A 20610-nucleotide genomic window follows, 5' to 3' on the forward strand; every position below is an offset into this window, starting at 1 on the left:
AGACACAAATGCAGGAAGTCACTTTTAGTGCTCAGGATTCAAACTGAGTTGTCCAGGTCCAGATGATGGATCCTCATGTGCAGATACATCACTCAGTGCTGATTATTAATGGGCTTGTCAGTGGACAGTATACAAACTGGTGCTATAATATACATTCATGAGATATCTTAAAGCCATCCAGAGCATATGCAACCTGCCTTTCAAAGATTCCGTGTGATCCAGTTTGGGGAGACAGTTGGGAGTCCAACACACCAGCAGTCAAATTCAGGGCTTCTAGTTACTTGAGATTTGACCTAAATGAAGCTACTTAATCTCTCTGAGTCTCAGTTTCCACATCTGTAAGATAGGAATAAACACATTTTAAAAAATATTTTATTATTTATTTGACAGAGAGAGAGAGTGAGAGCAGGAACACAAGCAGGGGGAGTGGGAGAGGGAGAAGCAGGCTTCCCGCCGAGCAGGGAGCCCGATGTGGGGCTCAATCCCAGGACCCTGGGATCATGACCTGAGCCGAAGGCAGGCGCTTAACGACTGAGCCACTCAGGCGCCCCTAAACACATCTTTTTTATAGAATTGTCTAGGGCATGGTATAAAATAACACATTAAATTCCTAGAAAGTGCCTGGAAATAAATCACTCTGGCAATCACTTCTTCTGGGTATTCTCCTCCTCTAAGACATCCTCCCTTCTTCCAGTCTCAAATAAACTTTTCTAGCAATCATTTTTCATGCAACATTTAACACAATCTCATGTTAATGGGCTTTTCCTGTGACTATGTTTTTCCTCCACAATTTAACTGAAAGCTCCCAGAGGCAGAGACAAGGATCCTTATTTGTGCCCCAAGTGCCCATCTTGGTGGACAGTCAATGCTCCAAAATCAGGTTGTGTTGATGCTGGGTGCGGGAGGAGCTGTGAGGTGCAGCCCCTTACCTGGTGAGACCCAGAAAGTTACGGAGTGTGTGCTGAGACAAGAGAGAGGCCAGGGTGAGAGAGAGTCTCTAGTTTAAGAAATAGTTATGAATATTTCATGATGGAGACTCTGAGAGCTCTGCTGAAAGGAATAAGAAGTTTAGAGGATGTTACTGATACAAGGGGAGAAGAAGGAGGAAGATGTTGAAATAAGAGCATAGAAACGGATAAAGGAATCAAGGTGGGAGAGGAAGAGAAAGGGAGAGGGATGAAGAGAGCAGGTGAAGAAAGGGGAAATGGGAAGGTGGTGGGTGGAGGAAGAAACAGGGCAAAGCTGGAGAAGGAGGTGTAGGGGGAGAGGTGGAGGGGGATGGGTTAGGGGTGAGGGGGCCTCCCCACTCCTCCTGCCCTGTCTCAGTCCCATCCTCTCTCATATGCCTAATGAAGTCCATCATGGATTAAGGCTCATGTTCATCTCTTCCTTTGCCTTCCATTTACTTCCACTGCAGGCCGGTTCTAGAAGACTGTCAGTGAGACCTTCTAAGTTCATATCTGATCAAGTTTCTCGCTCATTATAATCTTCCAATGACTGTCTAGTGCCCCTGGCTTATAACTCAAATTCTTTGAAGCTGCCTAACATGCTTTGTGGATTATACAGAGTCGAAAATCATGCTTACCTATGTGCATGCAACTCCCTCTCAGCGTGTCACACAAGGCTATAAAATGTAGCCTTCACCTAGCTTTGCAATCAGTATCCCTGTGATCCTGGAACTGATTGCCATTCAAGATTCATAACTTCTCACATGTGCCATATGCTCGGTTATTTCCTTGGTTGCATTGGTAATGAGTTCTGTTTCCTGAAATGCCCTCTACTACCTTCTCACCCTACAAGGACTGAGATATCGCCTGCTCTGTGACTCCTCCCCTTATCTCTCCCAAGCAGAATTAATCCCTTCTGTCTCTGGGTTCCAATAAGGATTTATAAATAGCTCCATTAGAGCATTTATCACTTTCTTCTCTTGTCCCTCTTAACTAGACTGTAAATTCAGTAACGTTATAACGCCAACACCTGGAACAGCAACGCTGACTTAGAAGTTGCTCCAAACATGTTTGCTAACTTAATGTATTAGTGGGTAATTCTGTGACCTTGTTTTCTGCATCTAGGGGGCATTTTGTGATGCATTTCCTCATGCTCTGCTCTCAGCACCCTCCATTCCTGCTTGGTTGTTAAAAACCTGAGTTTTCACATGCAACCTGAGTCATCTGTTTTCAACATTATATTTCCCCTGAATTCCTTCCCAAGACTCTCTTCACACTTTAGACTTACTACCATCCAGTCTGTCTACTTGTTTAATCTCCCAATGTTCCGTGTTTCTGGGTCCTTCCTACAGCTGATTTATCTACAGAGGAGAAAACCTTAGTGTCTCACCTTCCTCCAGCCCAGAATGGGAGAATGGCTTCAGGTCTCACATCATCTTGGAGAGCCCCTTCCTGCAGCGTCAGTTCCCTGGCCACTGCCCACACATCACCTATGACAGTGACCCTAGGGAAAGAGGGCATATCCTCAGGGACACACTATAGGACCGGGCTCAGCTCTAGAACAGAGCTGGGCCGATTCCCCGCTGATTCCCGCTGGGGGCAAGGGAAAAATGGGAGTTGTTAAAAAGTTTCTAAAGGTCTCAAAACCACTTACTCTCTGAGAGGTCTTCTTTGGGGGCTAAAGTACCTAGGACATAGCTAACATAAAATGCTAGCATTTTATATGCATTCTAACACTAGGATTGTTACAAGAAACTCCTATAATTTCTCATTATGAGAAAGTAATCAAAACCAAAATTGACTGCCATTGTAAGCTTGGTGTGCTGTAAACTCTGATTTCTTAGACCTCTCCGATCTACATAACATTTCCAAGTTCGTCTAAATTCTCTCATTGCACATGTTTACACTTGGCCAAATTAAGTATCTCCCTCTGGCAGATAAGAATATAATGTGAAGATCTTCCACATACAAGAGATGTAGATTGAAAAACAAACCAACCACTAACTCTTGTTTAGAGCTTCAGTCCTCTTCAAAATTTAATCCCTTGGAACCAATTGGCCTGGATTGATTCTGGGGAAGGGGACAGGACTTGTACATTTCATTGACTGTCATGTGGGTGATTTTGAGTTCTGATTCTGACTTAGCTTTCACTAAGAGAAAACGAATATGTTTCGGTTAATATATTTCCCCTGTCAAAACACATATGGGTCTGTAGAATGTCCACCAAACCTCATCTGTTCACTGCATCCACTAGCCAACATAATGAATTTCAAAGACCAGAATGGCAGGAATAGAGGAATCATGCTAAAGACCCAGACATGGAAAACTGAACTGAGAAAATGATTTCCCTATGTACCATATAGCTAAGAAAATAAATATTTGTCAGACTTAACTATTGATATCATTTCAAACTTAAACGGATGCAGGATACATCCAGAAGCAACTTCGTTTATATTCTCCTTGAGGGTGCCCAGCATCATGATAATCAATAATCCTCCTGTTATGATGGTTGGTTTTATATGTCAATTTGAGTAGTCTATAGTTCCCAGTTATTCAATCAAACACTAATGTAAGTGTTGCTGTAAAGATACTTCACAGATGGGATTGCTGTCTATAATCAGTTGATTTTTTTTTTAAAGATTTTATTTATTTATTTGACAGAGAGAGACACAGCGAGAGAGGGAACACAAGCGGGGGGAGTAGGAGAGGGAGAAGCAGGCCTCCCTGCGGAGCAGGGAGCCCGATGCGGGGCTCGATCCCAGGGTCCCGGACCACGACCTGAGCCGAAGGCAGACGCTTAACGACTGAGCCACCCAGGCGCCCCTAATCAGTTGATTCTAAGTAAAAGAGAATTTCTTTGATAATCTGGATGTGGCTGATTCAATGAGTTAAAGAGCCTTGAGGGCAGGACTGAGATTTCCTTGAAGAAGGTGATATTCTGGACTGTGGCTTCAGCTCATGCGGAGTCACCGCCTGCCCTTCCTGACCCCTGTCCTATGCATTTCTACTGGCCCGGGGGTCAGTCTCCCAATCATGTAAGCCAATTCCTCATAATAAATCTCTTAACAGACGTATGTTATCTATATCCAACTGGTCCTGTGCTTTGGTGGAACTCGGACTGATACACCACCTTTTATGGATCCAATGTAAAGTAAACATCTTAGGCAAGGTTGATTGAGGTCTTTTCCTCCTCACACCTCAGTCATCCATGAACTTGATTATAAATCCAACTGGAATGGCAAGATCTACAGATTAATAAGGCTGAGACGTGAAGTATTCTTTGAGCCACTATGCTGTACACCTGAAAGTAACGTACCCTATGTGTCAGTTGAGTAGAGTTACACTCAAATAAAAAATTATTTTAATCTGCTAAAACTGAAATAATTTAAAGCCCTCCATCTTCTAAGAGAGCTGTTTTCACTAATCCTATATAAACAAAAGGACAAAAATCATTACTTGACTAGACCTGATTGTTTAGATCCTCAAGAACCAGTTGACTAACTATCTTGGTTTAATTTGAAAGTACTGATGGAGAAGCACCTGGCTGGCTCAGTCGGTAGCACACGTGACTCTTGATTTTGGGGTTGTAATTTCTAGCCGCACACTGGGTGTAAAGATTACTTAGAAACAAAATCTTAAAAAGTGAAAAATAAAGGTATTATGTGAAGATTTCAAATTATACTACAAAGCTCAAGTAACAAAACAATATGGTCCTGGCACAAAAATAGACACATACACCAATGGAATAGAATAGAAAACCTAAGGGCGCCTGAGTGGCTCAGTTCGTTAAGCAACTGCCTTCGGCTCAGGTCATGATCCTGGAGTCCCGGGATCGAGTCCTGCATCAGGCTCCCTGCTCAGCAGAGAGTCTGCTTCTCCCTCTGACCTTCCCCCTTCTCATGCTCTCTCTATCTCATTCTCTCTCTCAAATAAAAAAATAAAATCTTAAAAAAAAAAAAAGAATAGAAAACCTAGAAGTAAAACCACAATTATATAGTCAACTAATCTTTGACAAAGCAGGAAAAAATAGCCAATAAAAAGAAGTCTCTTCAACAAATGGTGTTGGGAAAACTGGACAACCCATGCAAAAAAATGAACTGTACCATGATCACACTTCATACACAAAAATAAAATTAAAGTGGATTGAGACCTAAATGTGATACCTGAAACCATAAAATTCCTAGAAGAGAGCACAGGCAGTAACGTCTCTGACATCAGCCATAGCAACATTTTTATAGATACGTCTCCGGAGGCAAGAAATAAAAGCAAAAATAAACTATGGGACTGTATCAAACTAAAAGGTTTCTGTAGAGTGAAGGAAACAATCAACAACCATAAAAGATGACCTACTGAATGGGAGAAGATATTTGCAAATGACAAATCCAACAGAGGGTTAGTATCCAAAAGATATAAGGAACTTCTACAACTCGACAGCAGAAAAACAAATAATCCAATTTAAAAATGGGCAGAAGACATGAACACATATTTCTCTGAAGAAGACATCCAGATGGCCAACAAACACATGAAAAGACACTCTACATCACTCATCACCAGGGAAATGCAAATCAAAACCACAATGAAATATCACCTCATACCTTTCAGAAATAAAAAACACAAGAAACAATAAATGCTGGCAAGGATGTGGAGAAAAAGGATCCCTCATGCACTTTGGCGGGAATGCAAACTGGTGCAGCCACTGTGGAAAACAGTATGGTTGTTCCTCAAAAAATTAAAAATAGACCTAGTAATCACACTGGTTATTTACCCAAAGAAAATGAAAACAGTAATTTGAAAGGATATATGCACCCATATGTTTCTTGCAACATTATTTACAATAGCCAAATTATGGAAACAGCCCAAGTGTCCATCGACAGATGAATGGATAAAGAAGATTATATATAATGGAATATTATTCAGCCATATAAAGGAATGAAATCTTGCCATTTGCAACAACATGGATGGGTCTAGACAGTATAATGCTAAGTTATATAAATCAGTAAGAGAAAGACAAACATCATATCATTTCACTCATATGTGGAATTTAAGAAACAAAACAAATGAACAAAGGGGGGAAAGAAAGACAAACCAGAAACAGACTCTTAACTATAGAGAACAAACTGATGGTGACCAGAGGAGAGGTGGGTGGGGGGATAGATGAAATAGGTGGAGATTAAGAGGACACCTACCTTGATGAGCACTGAGTAATTTAACACCTGAAACTAATTTAACACTGTAAGTTAACTATACTGGAATTAAAATTTAAGAAAAAGTATTGATGAGAAGTCACAAAATAATTGTAAATGGGAATGGGTGAGGAACTAACATTAACTGAATGCCGACTATATGCCAAGTCCTGTGCTGGAATTTTTCCATGTACCCCACTGACCCACACAACACTGTGAGCAATTATGGAAATTTTATAGCTAAAGAAGTGGAGATTCAATGATGTCCAAAAGGAGCACAACCAGCAGGAGTTAGAGCCCGTATTGAGTGCCAAGGCTGCAAATCCTGTTAGAGTCTCACTATACAATTTAAGATAGCATCAGAATGTGGGGAATGTTTTTAATTTAGGCCATTTTATGAACAATTTCTTTAAAATTTTTTCTCTACTGTCTTTATGAAAGACATTGCACCAATCCATTAAGGCTTCATAAAATTTTTATTTATTTTTATTTTTTTATTTATTGAGATAGAGAGAGAGAAAGAGAGCATGAGCTAGTGGGGAGGGACAGAGAGAGAGAGACAATCTTAAACAGGCTCCACTCAGTATGGAGCCCGACCAGGGGCTTGATCTTACCACACAGACATCATGACCTGAGCTGAAATCAGAGTTAGACACTCAATCAACAGAAACCCAGATGCCCCATAGGCTTAATATATTTAGATATGAGTCACATTTACATCATAAACATAGACATAAGTTATCTTTATCTTCAATTAGAGTTGTCTTAAATTCTCATGGATATTTAAATTTAAAAATTCTCATGGATATTTAAATAAAAAAATTCTCATGGATATAGCAGTATTCATCAAAAGGGCGTATTGCTCAACAAATTCAGTTCAAAATTGAGTATCTCATGTAGTGGAATGATCATGTGTAAGATACACTGAGGAAATGTCTCCCATTTCTCTCCTTGAGATCGATGTTATAGATTATAATTAGCATTTCTATGCTTCCTACCATCCTTAGAATTGATATTCTGGATCACATAAAAGTAAAATTTTCATAAATTAAGAAAGGGACTCAAGATAACTTTTTAAAAAATTGAACCAGTAAGTGACTTCTGGTCGTTTACAAATGGAATCAATAGATTGAACGGGCAAAAGAAAATTGACAACCATCAGTGAATGCAAAGACATAGTTGAATGAAGTTACAGAACTCCAAAGATAAAGAAAGAGTAAAAACAGGGAGAAGAAAAGATTATGATTATTCTAGAGTTAAGATGATATTGTTCACCAGTCATCACAAATATTCATCCACAGCTGAGGAACTCTCCAGGTTTTCCCTTGTGTTTGTGGGAAACCTTGAATTTCACATCCCACCCATAGCCTTGCCTGTAAACTTGGAGTCAGAGGAACCAAGTCCTGGCCAAGCTCTGCCACTCACTTGTTCACCACTGAGCAAATTATCTCTCCCTGAGTTCTCTCATTGTTAAAATGTTTATATAATAACAATATACCCACTGTCCATTTTATGAGGATGAGATAAAAGTGAGAAAGTGCCGGGGCGCCTGGGTGGCTCAGTAATTTGAGGATCCAGCCCTTTGATTTCAACTCAGGTCATGATCTTGGGGTCCTGAGATCCCAGTAAGTGCTCAGCAAGGAGTCTGGCTTGAGATTCTCTCTCTCCATCTCCTCTGCCCCTCCCCGGGTGCTCTCTTTCTCTCTCTCTCTCAAATCAATCAATAAATCTTTAAAAAGTAAAAGTGAGAAAGGGCCTAACATAATACCAAACATAAGAGTAGGTACATAGAAATACTGATTTAATGTCAAATGTCACAATCTATAAAGACTTTCCTCTACTTTTCACATGGGAAAACAAAAGTTCAGATAGAAAAATTGTCATTTAAAGTCAAGATTATTTCTTTAATTAGGCTCCACACAGGGCTTGAACTCACTCCCTGAGATCAAGACCTGAGCTGATATCAAGAGTTGGACACCTAACCAACTGAGCCACCCAGGTGCCCCTAGTCAAGACATTTTATTCACTCCCTGTTACATATCACGAGGCGCTTACGTAGTCTCTTCATGGCTGCTTGCATCTCCTGATTCCTCAGCGTGTAGATCATGGGGCTGAGCATGGGGGTCATAACTGTGTAGCTGATGGATAAAGCCTTATCCAAGGAAAAGGTGGTGAAAGGCCGGGAGTAGACAGAGATACAGGGAATGAAGATCATAGACACCACAATGATGTGAGTGGTGCAGGTGGAAGCTGCCTTCTTCCTTGCCTGCCCTGAGTGGGACCTCAGCATCACCAGGATGACCGTGTAAGATATCAGAAGAAGAAGGAACCAGATAAGGACCAACATTCCACTGTTGGAGATCATGAGGAACTCCAGGAGGGAGGTGTCAGTGCAGGCAAGTCTCAGCACTTGTGGGACATCACAGTAGAAATTATCCAGGACGTTGGGGCCACAAAAAGGCAATGGGAGCATCAGAGCCAGCTGGACAATGGAGTGAACAAATCCCCCTACCCAAGCAGCCACCACCAGCCCCACACACAACTGAGTGTTCATGATGGTGACATAGTGGAGGGGCCGGGAGATGGCTATGTAGCGGTCAAAGGCCATCACCGAGAGGAAGAAGACAGTCGCGCCACCAAGAAGATGAATGCAGAAGATCTGGGCCATGCAGCCCTGGTAGGAGATGATCTTCTTTTCAGAGAGGAAGTCCACCAGCATCTTTGGGGCAGTGACAGAGGAGAAACAGAGGTCTAAGACAGCCAGATTTCGGAGCAGGAAGTACATGGGTGTGTGGAGCCGGGTGTCTGAAGTCACTGTGACCATGATGAGGAGGTTTCCCACGACAGTGGTGGTGTAGACACAAAGGAACACCAGAAACAGGAAAAGCTGGAGCTCTCGAATCTCTGAGAACCCCAAAAAGACAAACTCTGATACCCACGTGAGGTTTTTTGGCTCCATGGTATCTTCCCCATACTCCCAAAGAAAAGGAATCATAGACACAAATGCAGGAAGTCACTTTTAGTGCTCAGGATTCAAACTGAGTTGTCCAGGTCCAGATGATGGATCCTCATGTGCAGATATATCACCCGGTGCTGATTATTAATGGGCTTGTCAGTGGACAGTATACAAACTGGTGCTATAATATACATTCATGAGATATCTTAAAGCCATCCAGAGCATATGCAACCTGCCTTTCAAAGATTCCGTGTGATCCAGTTTGGGGAGACAGTTGGACTCCAACACACCAGCAGTCAAATTCAGGGCTTCTAGTTATTTGAGATTTGACCTTAATTCAGCTACTTAATCTCTCTGAGTCTCAGTTTCCACATCTGTAAGAAAGGAATAAACACATCTTTTTTATAGAATTGTCTAGGGCATGAAATAGATAACACATCAAGTTCCTAGAAAGTGCCTGGAAATAAATCACTCTGGCAATCACTTCTTCTGGGTATTCTCCTCCTCTAAGACATCCTCCCTTCTTCCAGTCTCAAATAAACTTTTCTAGCAATCATTTTTCATGCAACATTTAACACAACCTCCTGTTAATGGGCTTTTCCTGTGACTATGTGTTTCCTCCACAATTTAACTGAAAACTCCCAGAGGCAGAGACAAGGATCTTTATTTGTGCCCCAAGTGCCCATCTTGGTGGACAGTCAATGCTCCAAAATCAGGTTGTGTTGATGCTGGGTGCTGGAGGAGCTGTGAGGTGCAGCCCCTTACCTGGTGAGGCCCAGAAAGTTACAGAGTGTGTGCTGAGACAAGAGAGAGGCCAGGGTGAGAGAGAGTCTCTAGTTTAAGAAATAGTTACGAGTATTTCATGATGGAGACTCTGAGAGCTCTGCTGAAAGGAACAAGAAGTTTAGAAGATGTTACTGATACAAGAAGAAGGAGGAAGATGTTGAAATAAGAGCATAGAAACGGGTAAAGGAATCAAGGTGGGAGAGGAAGAGAAAGGGAGAGGGAGGAAGAGAGCAGATGAAGGAAGGGGAAATGAGAAGGTGGTGGGGAAGGAAGGAACAAGGCAAAGCTGGGAAAGGAGGGGGAGAGATAGAGGGGAACAGGTTAGGGGTGCGGGTCTCCCCGCTCCTCCTGCCCTGTGTCAGTTCCATCCTCTCTCATGCGCCTACTGCAGTCCATCATGGATTAAAGATCAGGTTCATCTCATCCTTTGTCTTCTATTTGCTTCCACCGTAGGCTGGTTCTATAAGACTGTCAGTGAGACCTTTTAAGCTCATATCTGGTTTCTCTCTCATTATAATCTTCCGATGACTATCCAGTGCCCCTGACTTATAACTTAAACTCTTTGAAGCTGCCTAACTTGCTTTGTGGATTTATACATAGTCGAAAATCATGCTTACCTATGTGCATGCAACTCCCTCTCAGCATGTCCCACAAGGCTATAAAACGTAGCCTTCACCTAACTTTGCAATCAGTATCCCTGTCACCCTGCAACAGATTGCTATTCAAGAAATTCATATGAATTGAATGTCTACTATATGCCAAGACCTGTGTCACAGCTTCTCACATGTGCCATATGCTCGGTTATTTCCTTGGTTGCATTGGTAATGTGTTCTGTTTCCTGAAATGCCTTCTACTACCTTCTCACCCTACAAGGACTGGGATATCGCCTGCTCTGTGACTCCTCCCCTTATCTCTCCCAAGCAGAATTAATCCCTTCTGTCTCTGGGTTCCAATAAGGATTTATAAATAGCTCCATTAGAGCATTTATCACTTTCTTCTCTTGTCCCTCTTAACTAGACTGTAAATTCAGTAACGTTATAACGCCAACACCTGGAACAGCAACGCTGACTTAGAAGTTGCTCCAAACATGTTTGCTAAATTAACGTATTAGTAGGTAATTCTGTGACCTTGTTTTCTACATCTAAGTGGGAATTTTGTGGTGCTTTTCCTCGCACTCTGCTCTCAGCACCCTCCATTCCTGCTTGGTTGTTAAAAGCCTGGGTTTTCACATGCAACCTGAGGCATCTGTTTTCAACATTATATTTCCCCTGAATTCCTTCCCGAGACTCTCCTCACACTTTAGACTCACTACCGTCCAGTCTATGTCTACTTGTTTAATCTCCCCTCTTTCCAGGAAGTGTTTCTTGGTGTTTTTTGCAGCTGATTTACCTACAGAGGAGAAAACCTTGGTGTCTCACCTTCCTCCAGCCCAGAATGGGAGAATGGCTTCAGGTCTCACATCATCTTAGAGAGCCTTTTCCTGCAGCGTCAGTTCCCTGGCCACTGCCCACACATCATCTATGACAGCAGGGGTGACCCTAGGGAAAAAGGGTATATCCTCAGGGACACACTATTGGACTGGGCTCAGCTCTAGAAACAGAGCTGAGCTGATTCCCCCCGCCCTCCGATTCCCACTGGAGGCAAGGGAAGCAAGGGCGTTGTTAAAAAGTTTCTAAAAGGTCTCAAAAACACTTAACTCTCTGTGAGGTCTTCCTTGGGAGCCAAAGTACCAAGGACATTGAAAACTTTAGAGATTTGCAGGTTGTGGGATTCTCAAGCCACGATCTTAAAGGACAAAGTCTCTTCCAAAGAAACGGACTCTGGGAGTTTTAGACAAACCCATTGGTTAGACCAGTGATTCTTACCCTTAAAAGAATCACCTGGAGAGCTTGTGAAGAGTGAGTAGTGTGTCCCCAGTCCCAGACTTTCTCATTCAATTGGTCAATAATAGGGCCAAGAATTTGTATTTGGAACAAGTTCTCAGATAATGCTGATGCTCCTGTTTCTGGGTCACACATTCAGCACCACTGTCTGTTCTCTCTTTCACTCTCTCTCTTTCTTTTTCTCTTTCTTTCTCTCTCTGAGAGTGTGCAGAATCATCAAGCTAACTGGTTTGATTACTTTCTCTCTATTCCTTCTCCTCCTTCTTCTCTTTCTCCCTTTCCTTCTTCTTTAAACTTACTTGATCTTTATTTAGAGAAAGTCATCAATGGGAAAACATCTGTATAACACCATCAATACTTTAAAAAATCTTGTCCTTTATTTTACCACCCAGAGCCCCCAGTGTTGACTTACCATCCATATCCAGGTCTACTAACATTATCTATAAAATGCTAGCATTTTTTATATGTGAATTATTACTGCTTCTAACACACAGATTGCTACAAGAAACTCCTATAATTTCTCATTATGAGAAAGTGATCAAAACCAAAATTGACTGCCATTGTAAGCTTGATGTGCTGTACAACCTGATTTCTTAGACCTCTCTGATCTCCACAGCATTTCCAGGTTGGTCTAAATTCTCTCATTGCACATGTTTATACTTGGCCAAACAAAGTTTCTGCCTCTGGCAGATAAGAATATAATGTGAAGATCTTCCACATACAGGAGATGTAGACTGAAAAACAAACCAACCACTAACTCTTATGTAGAGCTTCAGTCCTCTTCAAAATTTAATCCCTTGGAACCAATTGGCCTGGATTGATTCTGGGGAAGGGGACAGGACTTGTACATTTCATTGACTGTCATGTGGGTGATTTTGAGTTCTGATTCTGACTTAGCTTTCACTAAGAGAAAACTAGTATGTTTCGGTTAATATATTTCCCCTGTCAAAACACATATGGGTCTGTAGAATGTCCACCAAACCTCATCTGTTCACTGCATCCACTAGCCAACATAATGAATTCCGAAGACCAGAATCGCAGGAATAGAGGAATCATGCTAAAGACCCAGACATGGAAAACTGAACTGAGAAAATGATTTCCCTATGTACCATATAGCTAAGAAAATAAATATTTGTCAGACTTAACTATTGTCAGACTTACCACTTCAAACTTAAACGGATGCAGGATACATCCAGAAGCAACTTCGTTTTTATTCTCCTTGAGCGTGCCCAAGCATCGCTGATAATCAATAATCCTCCTGTTATGATGGTTGGGTTTATATGTCAATTTGACTATAGTTCCCAGTTATTCAATCAAACACTAATGTAGGTGTTGCTGTGAAGGTACTTCACAGATGGGATTGCTGTCTATAATCAGTTGATTTTAAGTAAAAGAGAATTTCTTCGATAATCTGGATATGGCCGATTCAATGAGTTAAAGAGCCTTGAGGGCAGGACTTACCTGAAAGTAATGTACCCTGTGTGTCAGTTGAGTAGAGTTACACTCAAATAAAAAATTCTTTTAATCTGCTAAAACTGAAATAATTTACAGCCTTCCATCAACAACTTCTAAGAGAGCTGTTTTCACTAGTCCTATATAAACAAAAGGACAAAAGAGCATTACTTGACTAGACCTGATTGTTTAGACCCTAAAGAACCAGATGACTATCTTGGTTTAATTTAAAAGTATTGGTGGGAAGGTTTCAACTTATATTACAAAGCTTAAGTAATCAAGACAGTATGGTATTGGCACAAAAACAGACACATACACCAATGGAACAGAATAGAAAACCCAGAAGTAAATTCACAATTATATGGTCAATTAATCCTTGACAAAGCAGGAAGAATAGCTAACGGGAAAAAGATGTCTCTTCAACAAATGGTTTTGGGAAAACTGGACAGCTATATGCAGAAGAATGAAACTAGACCACTTTCTTACTCCACACACAAAAACAAACTTGAAATGGATTAAAAACCTAGATGTAAGGCCTGAAACCATAAAAATCCTAGAAGAGAGCACAGGCAGTAATGTCTCTGACATCAGCCAAAGGAACATTTTTGTAGATATGTCTCCGGAGGCAAGGGAAATAAAAGCAAAAATAAACTGTTGCGACTACATCAAAATAAAAATCTTCTTCACAGTGAAGGAAACAACAACACTAAAAGACAACCTACTGAATGGGAGAAGATATGTGCAAATGACATACCCAACAAAGGGTTAGTGTTCAAAAGATATAAAGAACTTCTACAACTTGACAGCAGAAAAACAAATAATCCAATTTAAAAATGGGCAGAAGACATGAACACATGTTTCTCCAAAGAAGACATCCAGATGGCCAACAGACACATGAAAAGACACTCTACATCACTCATCATCAAGGAAATGCAAATTAAAACCACAATGAGACATCACTTTACACCTGCCAGAATGGCAAAAATAAAAAACACAAAAAACAACAAGTGCTGATGAGGATGTGGAAAAAAGGAATCCTCATGCACTTTGGTGGGAATGCAAACTGGTGCAGCCACTGTGGAAAACAGTATGGAGGTTCGTTAAAAAATTAAAAATAAAACTACTCTATGGGCCGGTAGTGCACTACTCCATATTTACCCAAAGAATAGGAAAACACCTATTTGAAAGGATATATGCACCCGTATGTTTACTGAGGCATTATTTACAATAGCCAAATTATGGAAACAGCCCAAGTGTCCATCAACAGACGACAGGATAAAGAAGATGTGGTGTGTGTGTGTATGGATATTATAAAGCCATACTGGAATATTATTCAGCCATATAAAGGAATGAAATCTTGCCATTTGCAATAACATGGATGGGTCTAGACAGTATAATGCTAAGTTATATAAATCAGTAAAAGAAGGACAAACATCATATCATTTCACTCATATATGGAATTTAAGAAACAAAACAAATGAACAAAGGGGGGAAAAAGAGACAAACCAAAAAACAGACTCTTAACTATAGAGAACAAACTGATGGTGACCAGAGGAGAGGTGGGTGGGGGGATAGATGAAATAGGTGGAGATTAAGAGGACACCTACCTTGATGAGCACTGAGTAATAGATGGAATTGTTAAATCACTATATTGTACACCTGAAACTAATTTAACACTGTAAGTTAACTATACTGGAATTAAAATAGACCTGATGTTTGACCAGAAGTCAAAAAATCATTGTAAATGGGAATGGGTGAGGAACTAATATTAACTGAATGCCGACTATATGCCAAGTCCTGTGCTGGAATTTTTCCATGTACCCCACTGACCCACACAACACTGAGCAATTATGGAAATTTTATAGCTAAAGAAGTGGAGATTCAATGATGTCCAAAAGGAGCACAACCAGCAGGAGTTAGAGCCCGGATTGAGCACCAAGGCTGCAAATCCTGTTAGAGTCTCACTATACAATTTAAGATAGCATCAGAATGTGGGGAATGTTTTTAATTTAGGCCATTTTATGAACAATTTTTTTTAAGATTTATTTATTTACTTTAGAGAGAGAGTGTGTGCACGAGTGGGGGGATGGGCAGAAGGAGTGAATCTTCAAGAAGACTCCCTGCTGAGCGTGGAGCCTGACCTGGGGCAAATCACAGGACCCATGAGATCATGTCCCCAGCCAAAACCAAGAGTCGGTCACCCAACTGACTGAGCCACCCATGCACCCTCTGAACAACTTCCTTTAAATTTTTTCTCTACTATCTTTATAGTGAAAAACATTGCACCAACCCATTTAGGGTTAATAAATTTACATCTGAATCACATTTATATCATAAATATAGCATAGTTTCAGTAAGAGATGTCTTAAATTCTCAAGGATATAGCTGTGTTCATCTAAAGGAGCTATTCCTCAACACATTCAGTTCAAAACTGAGTATCTCATGTTGTGAGCTCACGTGTAAGTACATTTGAGGAAATGTCTCCCATTTCTCTCCTTTAGGTCAATGTTATAGAGTATAATTAGCATCTATGCTTCCTACCATCCTTAGAATTGATATTCTGGATCACATAAAAGTAAAATTTTCATAAATTAAGAAAGGGACCCGGGCGCCTGGGTGGCTCAGTTGGTTAAGTGACTGCCTTCGGCTCAGGTCATGATCCTGTAGTCCCTGGATCGAGTCCCACATCGGGCTCCCTGCTCGGCAGGGAGCCTGCTTCTGCCTCTGACCCTCCCCCCTCTCATGTGCTCTCTCTCTCTCATTCTCTGTCTCAAATAAATAAATAAATAAAATCTTCAAAAAAAAAAAAGGGGGGACTCAACATAACTTTTTTAAAAAATTGAACCAGTAAGTGACTTCTGGTCATTTACAAATGGAATCAATAGATTGAACAGACAAAAGAAAGCTGACAACAATCAGTTGACATAGTTGACACGAAGTTACAGAACTCCAAAGATAAAGAAAGAAGAGTAAAAGCAGGGAGAAGAAAAGATTGTGATTATTCCAGAGTTAAGATGAGATTGTTCACCAGTCATCACAGATATTCATCCACAGCTGAGGAACTCTCCAGGTTTTCCCTTGTGTTTGTGGGAAACCTTGAATTTCACATCCCACCCATAGCCTTGCCTGTAAACTTGGAGTCAGAGGAACCACGTCCTGGCCTCTGCCTGTTCCTCTGCCAGGAACATACTTGCTGCTCACCATTAAGCAAGTTATTTCTCTCTGAGTTCTCTCATTTGTTAAAGTGTTTAATATAAAATAATATATCCACTGTCCATTTTATGAGGATGAGATAAAAGTGAGAAAGTGTCTAACACAATACCTGACACAGGAGTAGGTCCAGAGAAATATTGATTTAATCTCAAACATCACCCTCTATAAAGACTTCCATCCACCTTTCACATGGGAAAACAAAAGTTTAGAGGGAAGACTTGTCATTTAAACTCAAGATATTTTAAGTTGACTCCCTGTTACATATCACAAGGTGCTTGCCTAATCTCTTCATGGCTGCCTGCATCTCCCGATTCCTCAGTGTGTAGATCATGGGGTTGAGCATGGGGGTGATGACTGTGTAGCTGATGGACACAGCCTTGTCCATGGGGAAGGGGGTGAAGGGCCGGGAGTAGACAGAGATACAGGGAATGAAGATCATAGACACCACAATGATGTGAGTGGTGCAGGTGGAAGCTGCCTTCTTCCTTGCCTGCCCTGAGTGGGACCTCAGCATCACCAGGATGACCGTGTAAGATATCAGAAGAAGAAGGAACCAGATAAGGACCAACATTCCACTGTTGGAGATCATGAGGAACTCCAGGAGGGAGGTGTCAGTGCAGGCAAGTCTCAGCACTTGTGGGACATCACAGTAGAAATTATCCAGGACGTTGGGGCCACAAAAAGGCAATGGGAGCATCAGAGCCAGCTGGACAATGGAGTGAACAAATCCCCCTACCCAAGCAGCCACCACCAGCCCCACACACAACTGAGTGTTCATGATGGTGACATAGTGGAGGGTCTGGAAGATGGCTACTTAGCAGTCATAGGCCATCACTGAAAGAAAGAAGACAGTCCCGCCTCCCAAGAGGTGAAAGAAGAAGATCTGGGCCATGCAGCCCTGGTAGGAAATGGTCTTGACTTCATGAAAGAAGTCCACCAGCATCTTTGAAGAAGTCATTGTGGAATAGCAGAGGTCTAAGACAGCCAGATTTCGGAGCAGAAAATACATGGGTATGTGGAGCCGGGACTATGAAGTCACTGTGACCATGATAAGGATGTTTCCCACAACAGTGGTGACGTAGACAAATAGGAACACCAGGAACAGGAATTTCTGGAGCTTGTGGGTCTGTGAGAATCCTAAGAGGACAAACTCTGACACATGTGTGATATTCTGAGCTTCCATGGGATCTTCCCCACATGCCTAAAGAAAAACCATGCAAAACAAAAAAATCATGAAAATTCCATCATTTTCCTTTGGAGAGTCAGGAATAATTTGATCAAGTCATTGTTGAATATATTCCAAGATGGAACTTAGGAGAGACTTCCATGGAGATAAATATATTTCCAAGGCTTTGACAGACTTATCTCCTTAACCACACCCTACATTGTATCACAGACATTTATGAGTCTTTCCCCCTTTGTATCACTCTGTCCTTGTCCCACGGGTTTCATGTCTGATTCATACCTGATGTGCCCAACATAGTGTCTTGTGAACTACAGGCTCCACAAATATGGTTGAATAAATGAAAAAAATGAATAAACATGTCAGCAAGTACATGTGACCACAAATATCATCATCCTGGATGCAAAAATCTTGAGAGGATATAGAGACTAATGATTTTAGATAAACAAACAGATGCTTTGTCATGGCAGAGATTTGAGGAGCTGCATATGATTCATTGCTGAAGGAAGAGAGGTGTAGATCGGAAGAAATTGTCATGCCCTAATTTGGAACCAAACGTAAATCAAACAAGCAGATGATCTTGGCTGAAGCTGGGATATTAATACTTCTCAAACTTTTCCACATAAATACTTCTCTAATGGCATTGTTGCCATGGGGCCATCTGCAGAGGTATCTCAAAACAGTCCTGGACAAATGCACAATTTCCTTGAACTCTCAAGCTTTATATTTCAAAAACTATGTGAACTTCCTATTATACGCATAACTCTAGACAATCTTTGAGGGGCTTCTTAAAATTTAAGTATTGTGGCTTGTAAACTTTGATTGCGAAAACCAAGGAGTTATAGAAAATATAGAATAAAGAAGAAAGATTTCTTTAGTTCAGTAAGTGAAAGTTCTAGAAGGCATTCACTTGAAAAATAAACTGAGTTCTTTAATGTTAAAACCCATTCCCTTGAGCTACACTTTTCCAAAATTTTCTCTAATCGTTCAGAAAAATTTGCCCTGAGGCCCGACCTTGTGAAGATATTAGAACATAAAAGGATTTCTCCTCCCTGGTTCCCACCTGATATATGAGAAGAACAATAGCAATTGCACTGATGTACTTTTCACAGGGAATTGAATGAATATGTGTAAAAAGATTTCTATCAACAAATATGAAACAGAATTATCTCTGAAATTATCTGTGAGGTGTTACAGTACTCAAAATATTGTCATGTTTATTTTATCTAGAATTCACATTTATCCCCAATATTTGTGTAAAATGGTGTTCCAGGAAGATACACTTTCTTTATTCTGTGGCTTCACCAACTTCCAGCATAAGACTATTTGAAAAGCGGGGCGCCTGGGTGGCTCAGTTGGTTAAGCGACTGCCTTCAGCTCAGGTCATGGTCCCAGGGTCCTGGGATCGAGTCCCGCATCAGGCTCCCTGCTCGGCGGGAAGCCTGCTTCTCTCTCTCCCACTCCCCCTGCTTGTGTTCCCTCTCTCGCTGTGTCTCTCTCTGTCAAATAAATAAATAAAATCTTTAAAAAAAAAAAAAAAGACTATTTGAAAAGCGTCCCCATCGACAATTGAGAACCCCTGTAAGCCCTTTGGTGGAAAATAATGTGATGAAACAGGGTGAAAATAGGCTTATCCCAGCACACTAGGGTAGAAATCCCCGAGACAGGCAGGAGAGGAGCAGACACTCCAGGGGCGTTGTCAGAACAACCCTACAAAGTAGAGTAATTACAAAGAGTAATACATCTTTGTCTCTAGCTTTGTGTCCTTGCTCTACCACATGGTGTCAAGTTTAGACTGGGTGCGCAGCATCTTAAATGGCCTGGTTGGGTCTCTCTGAGAAAGCCCCTGACCCCTAACCTTTTACCCCCAACCCCAACCCTCTCACCTGATTATGGATTCCTAAAATGCCAACAGCATAGTTTTATTATCCCTATTTTTATCTCTATCCCTATAAAAATTACAACTGTCACACATTTCTATATGCCTTTATCAGTCAGAGATGCACACTCTGTAATGTCAACTTCAAAAGACATTTTCCCTCTAAATCAAAACTTTCAAAATTTTCCATGATTCTTCATTGCCTATAAGAAAGAATTAACACTTAGATGGCTTTTTAAGGGCTCCTACCTTTCTTTGCAGAACCATCTGCCACTTAGTGTAGAAGTTCCTTATATCTTTTGGATACTAACCTTTTGTTGTTGAAGTAGTAAACATTTCTCGTAGTTGTAGCAGGAATTGCTGTTATTGTAGTAGTAGACATTTACTGAGTGTTCGCTATGTGCTAGGCACTATGCTAAGCAATTTATAAACATTAGCCTGTTTAATTCTCATATAGTATTTGCATGCTTATAAAATATAGCCAGTACTATTTTTTTTTAAAGATTTTATTTATTTGACAGAGAGAGAGACTAGGAGAGAGGGAACACAAGCAGGGGGAGTGGGAGAGGGAGAAGCAGGCTTCCCGCCGAGCAGGGAGCCCGATGTGGGGCTCGATCCCAGGACCCTGGGATCGTGACCCGAGCCGAAGGCAGACGCTTAACGACTGAGCCACCCAGGCGCCCTAGCCAGTACTATTAATTATCCCCACTCTAGGTTAAATCATTTGCCCCGGGTCACACTGAAAGTGAGTAGCAGAGCTGGAACTCTGACCCAGGTCTGATTAGTCCCAGATTCTGCACTCCTAACTACTATTCTCTTCTTACTTGCTCCCTGCTAAGAACCTTTGACTTCAACCAAACTGATCCCCTCCTCAGTTCCTTACGCGTCAGGACCTTTCATCAGGCCAGTACCCCACCTGGATTGCCTTCCCATCCTGTTCATCTATCCGAATCCTACCCCTCCTTCAAGGCCTGAGAGTAATGAGCTATTCCCTAACGTTACTATGGACTGGTATTTTTCCATAAAGATGGCTCTGTCTCCTCGCTTATGTTTGTAATTTCAATGCAAGTCTGATATGTTGAGTGCTACACAGTTCTTAGGGCACGCATAGCCTTTCTCATAGATGGT

At 41.3% G+C, this 20610-nt stretch overlaps 2 protein-coding genes across 2 annotated transcripts; both read right to left on the reverse strand.

Annotated features, from left to right (window-relative positions):
* Positions 1-8153: 8153 nt before the first annotated feature.
* LOC118025033 (olfactory receptor 4D1-like) lies at positions 8154-9089 on the reverse strand. Its single transcript, XM_035027368.1, has one exon. The coding sequence runs from the start codon at positions 9087-9089 to the stop codon at positions 8154-8156; it is 936 nt and encodes a 311-aa protein (XP_034883259.1).
* A 7552-nt stretch (positions 9090-16641) lies between these two features.
* Positions 16642-17603, reverse strand: LOC118025034 (olfactory receptor 4D1). The gene is given in 1 exon segment (XM_035027370.1): positions 16642-17603. A coding segment is annotated over 1 exon segment (942 nt). The 3' UTR covers positions 16642-16661.
* Positions 17604-20610: the final 3007 nt, after the last annotated feature.

This window comes from Mirounga leonina, unplaced genomic scaffold (assembly GCF_011800145.1).
Source record: "Mirounga leonina isolate KUSES-001 unplaced genomic scaffold, KU_Mleo_1.0 Mir_200, whole genome shotgun sequence".
Classification (NCBI taxonomy): Eukaryota; Metazoa; Chordata; class Mammalia; order Carnivora; family Phocidae; genus Mirounga; species Mirounga leonina.

Excerpts from the sequence above, each read along its gene's own strand:
- LOC118025033 (XM_035027368.1), bottom strand. The coding sequence starts at position 9,089 with ATGGAGCCAAAAAACCTCACGTGGGTATCAGAGTTTGTCTTTTTGGGG.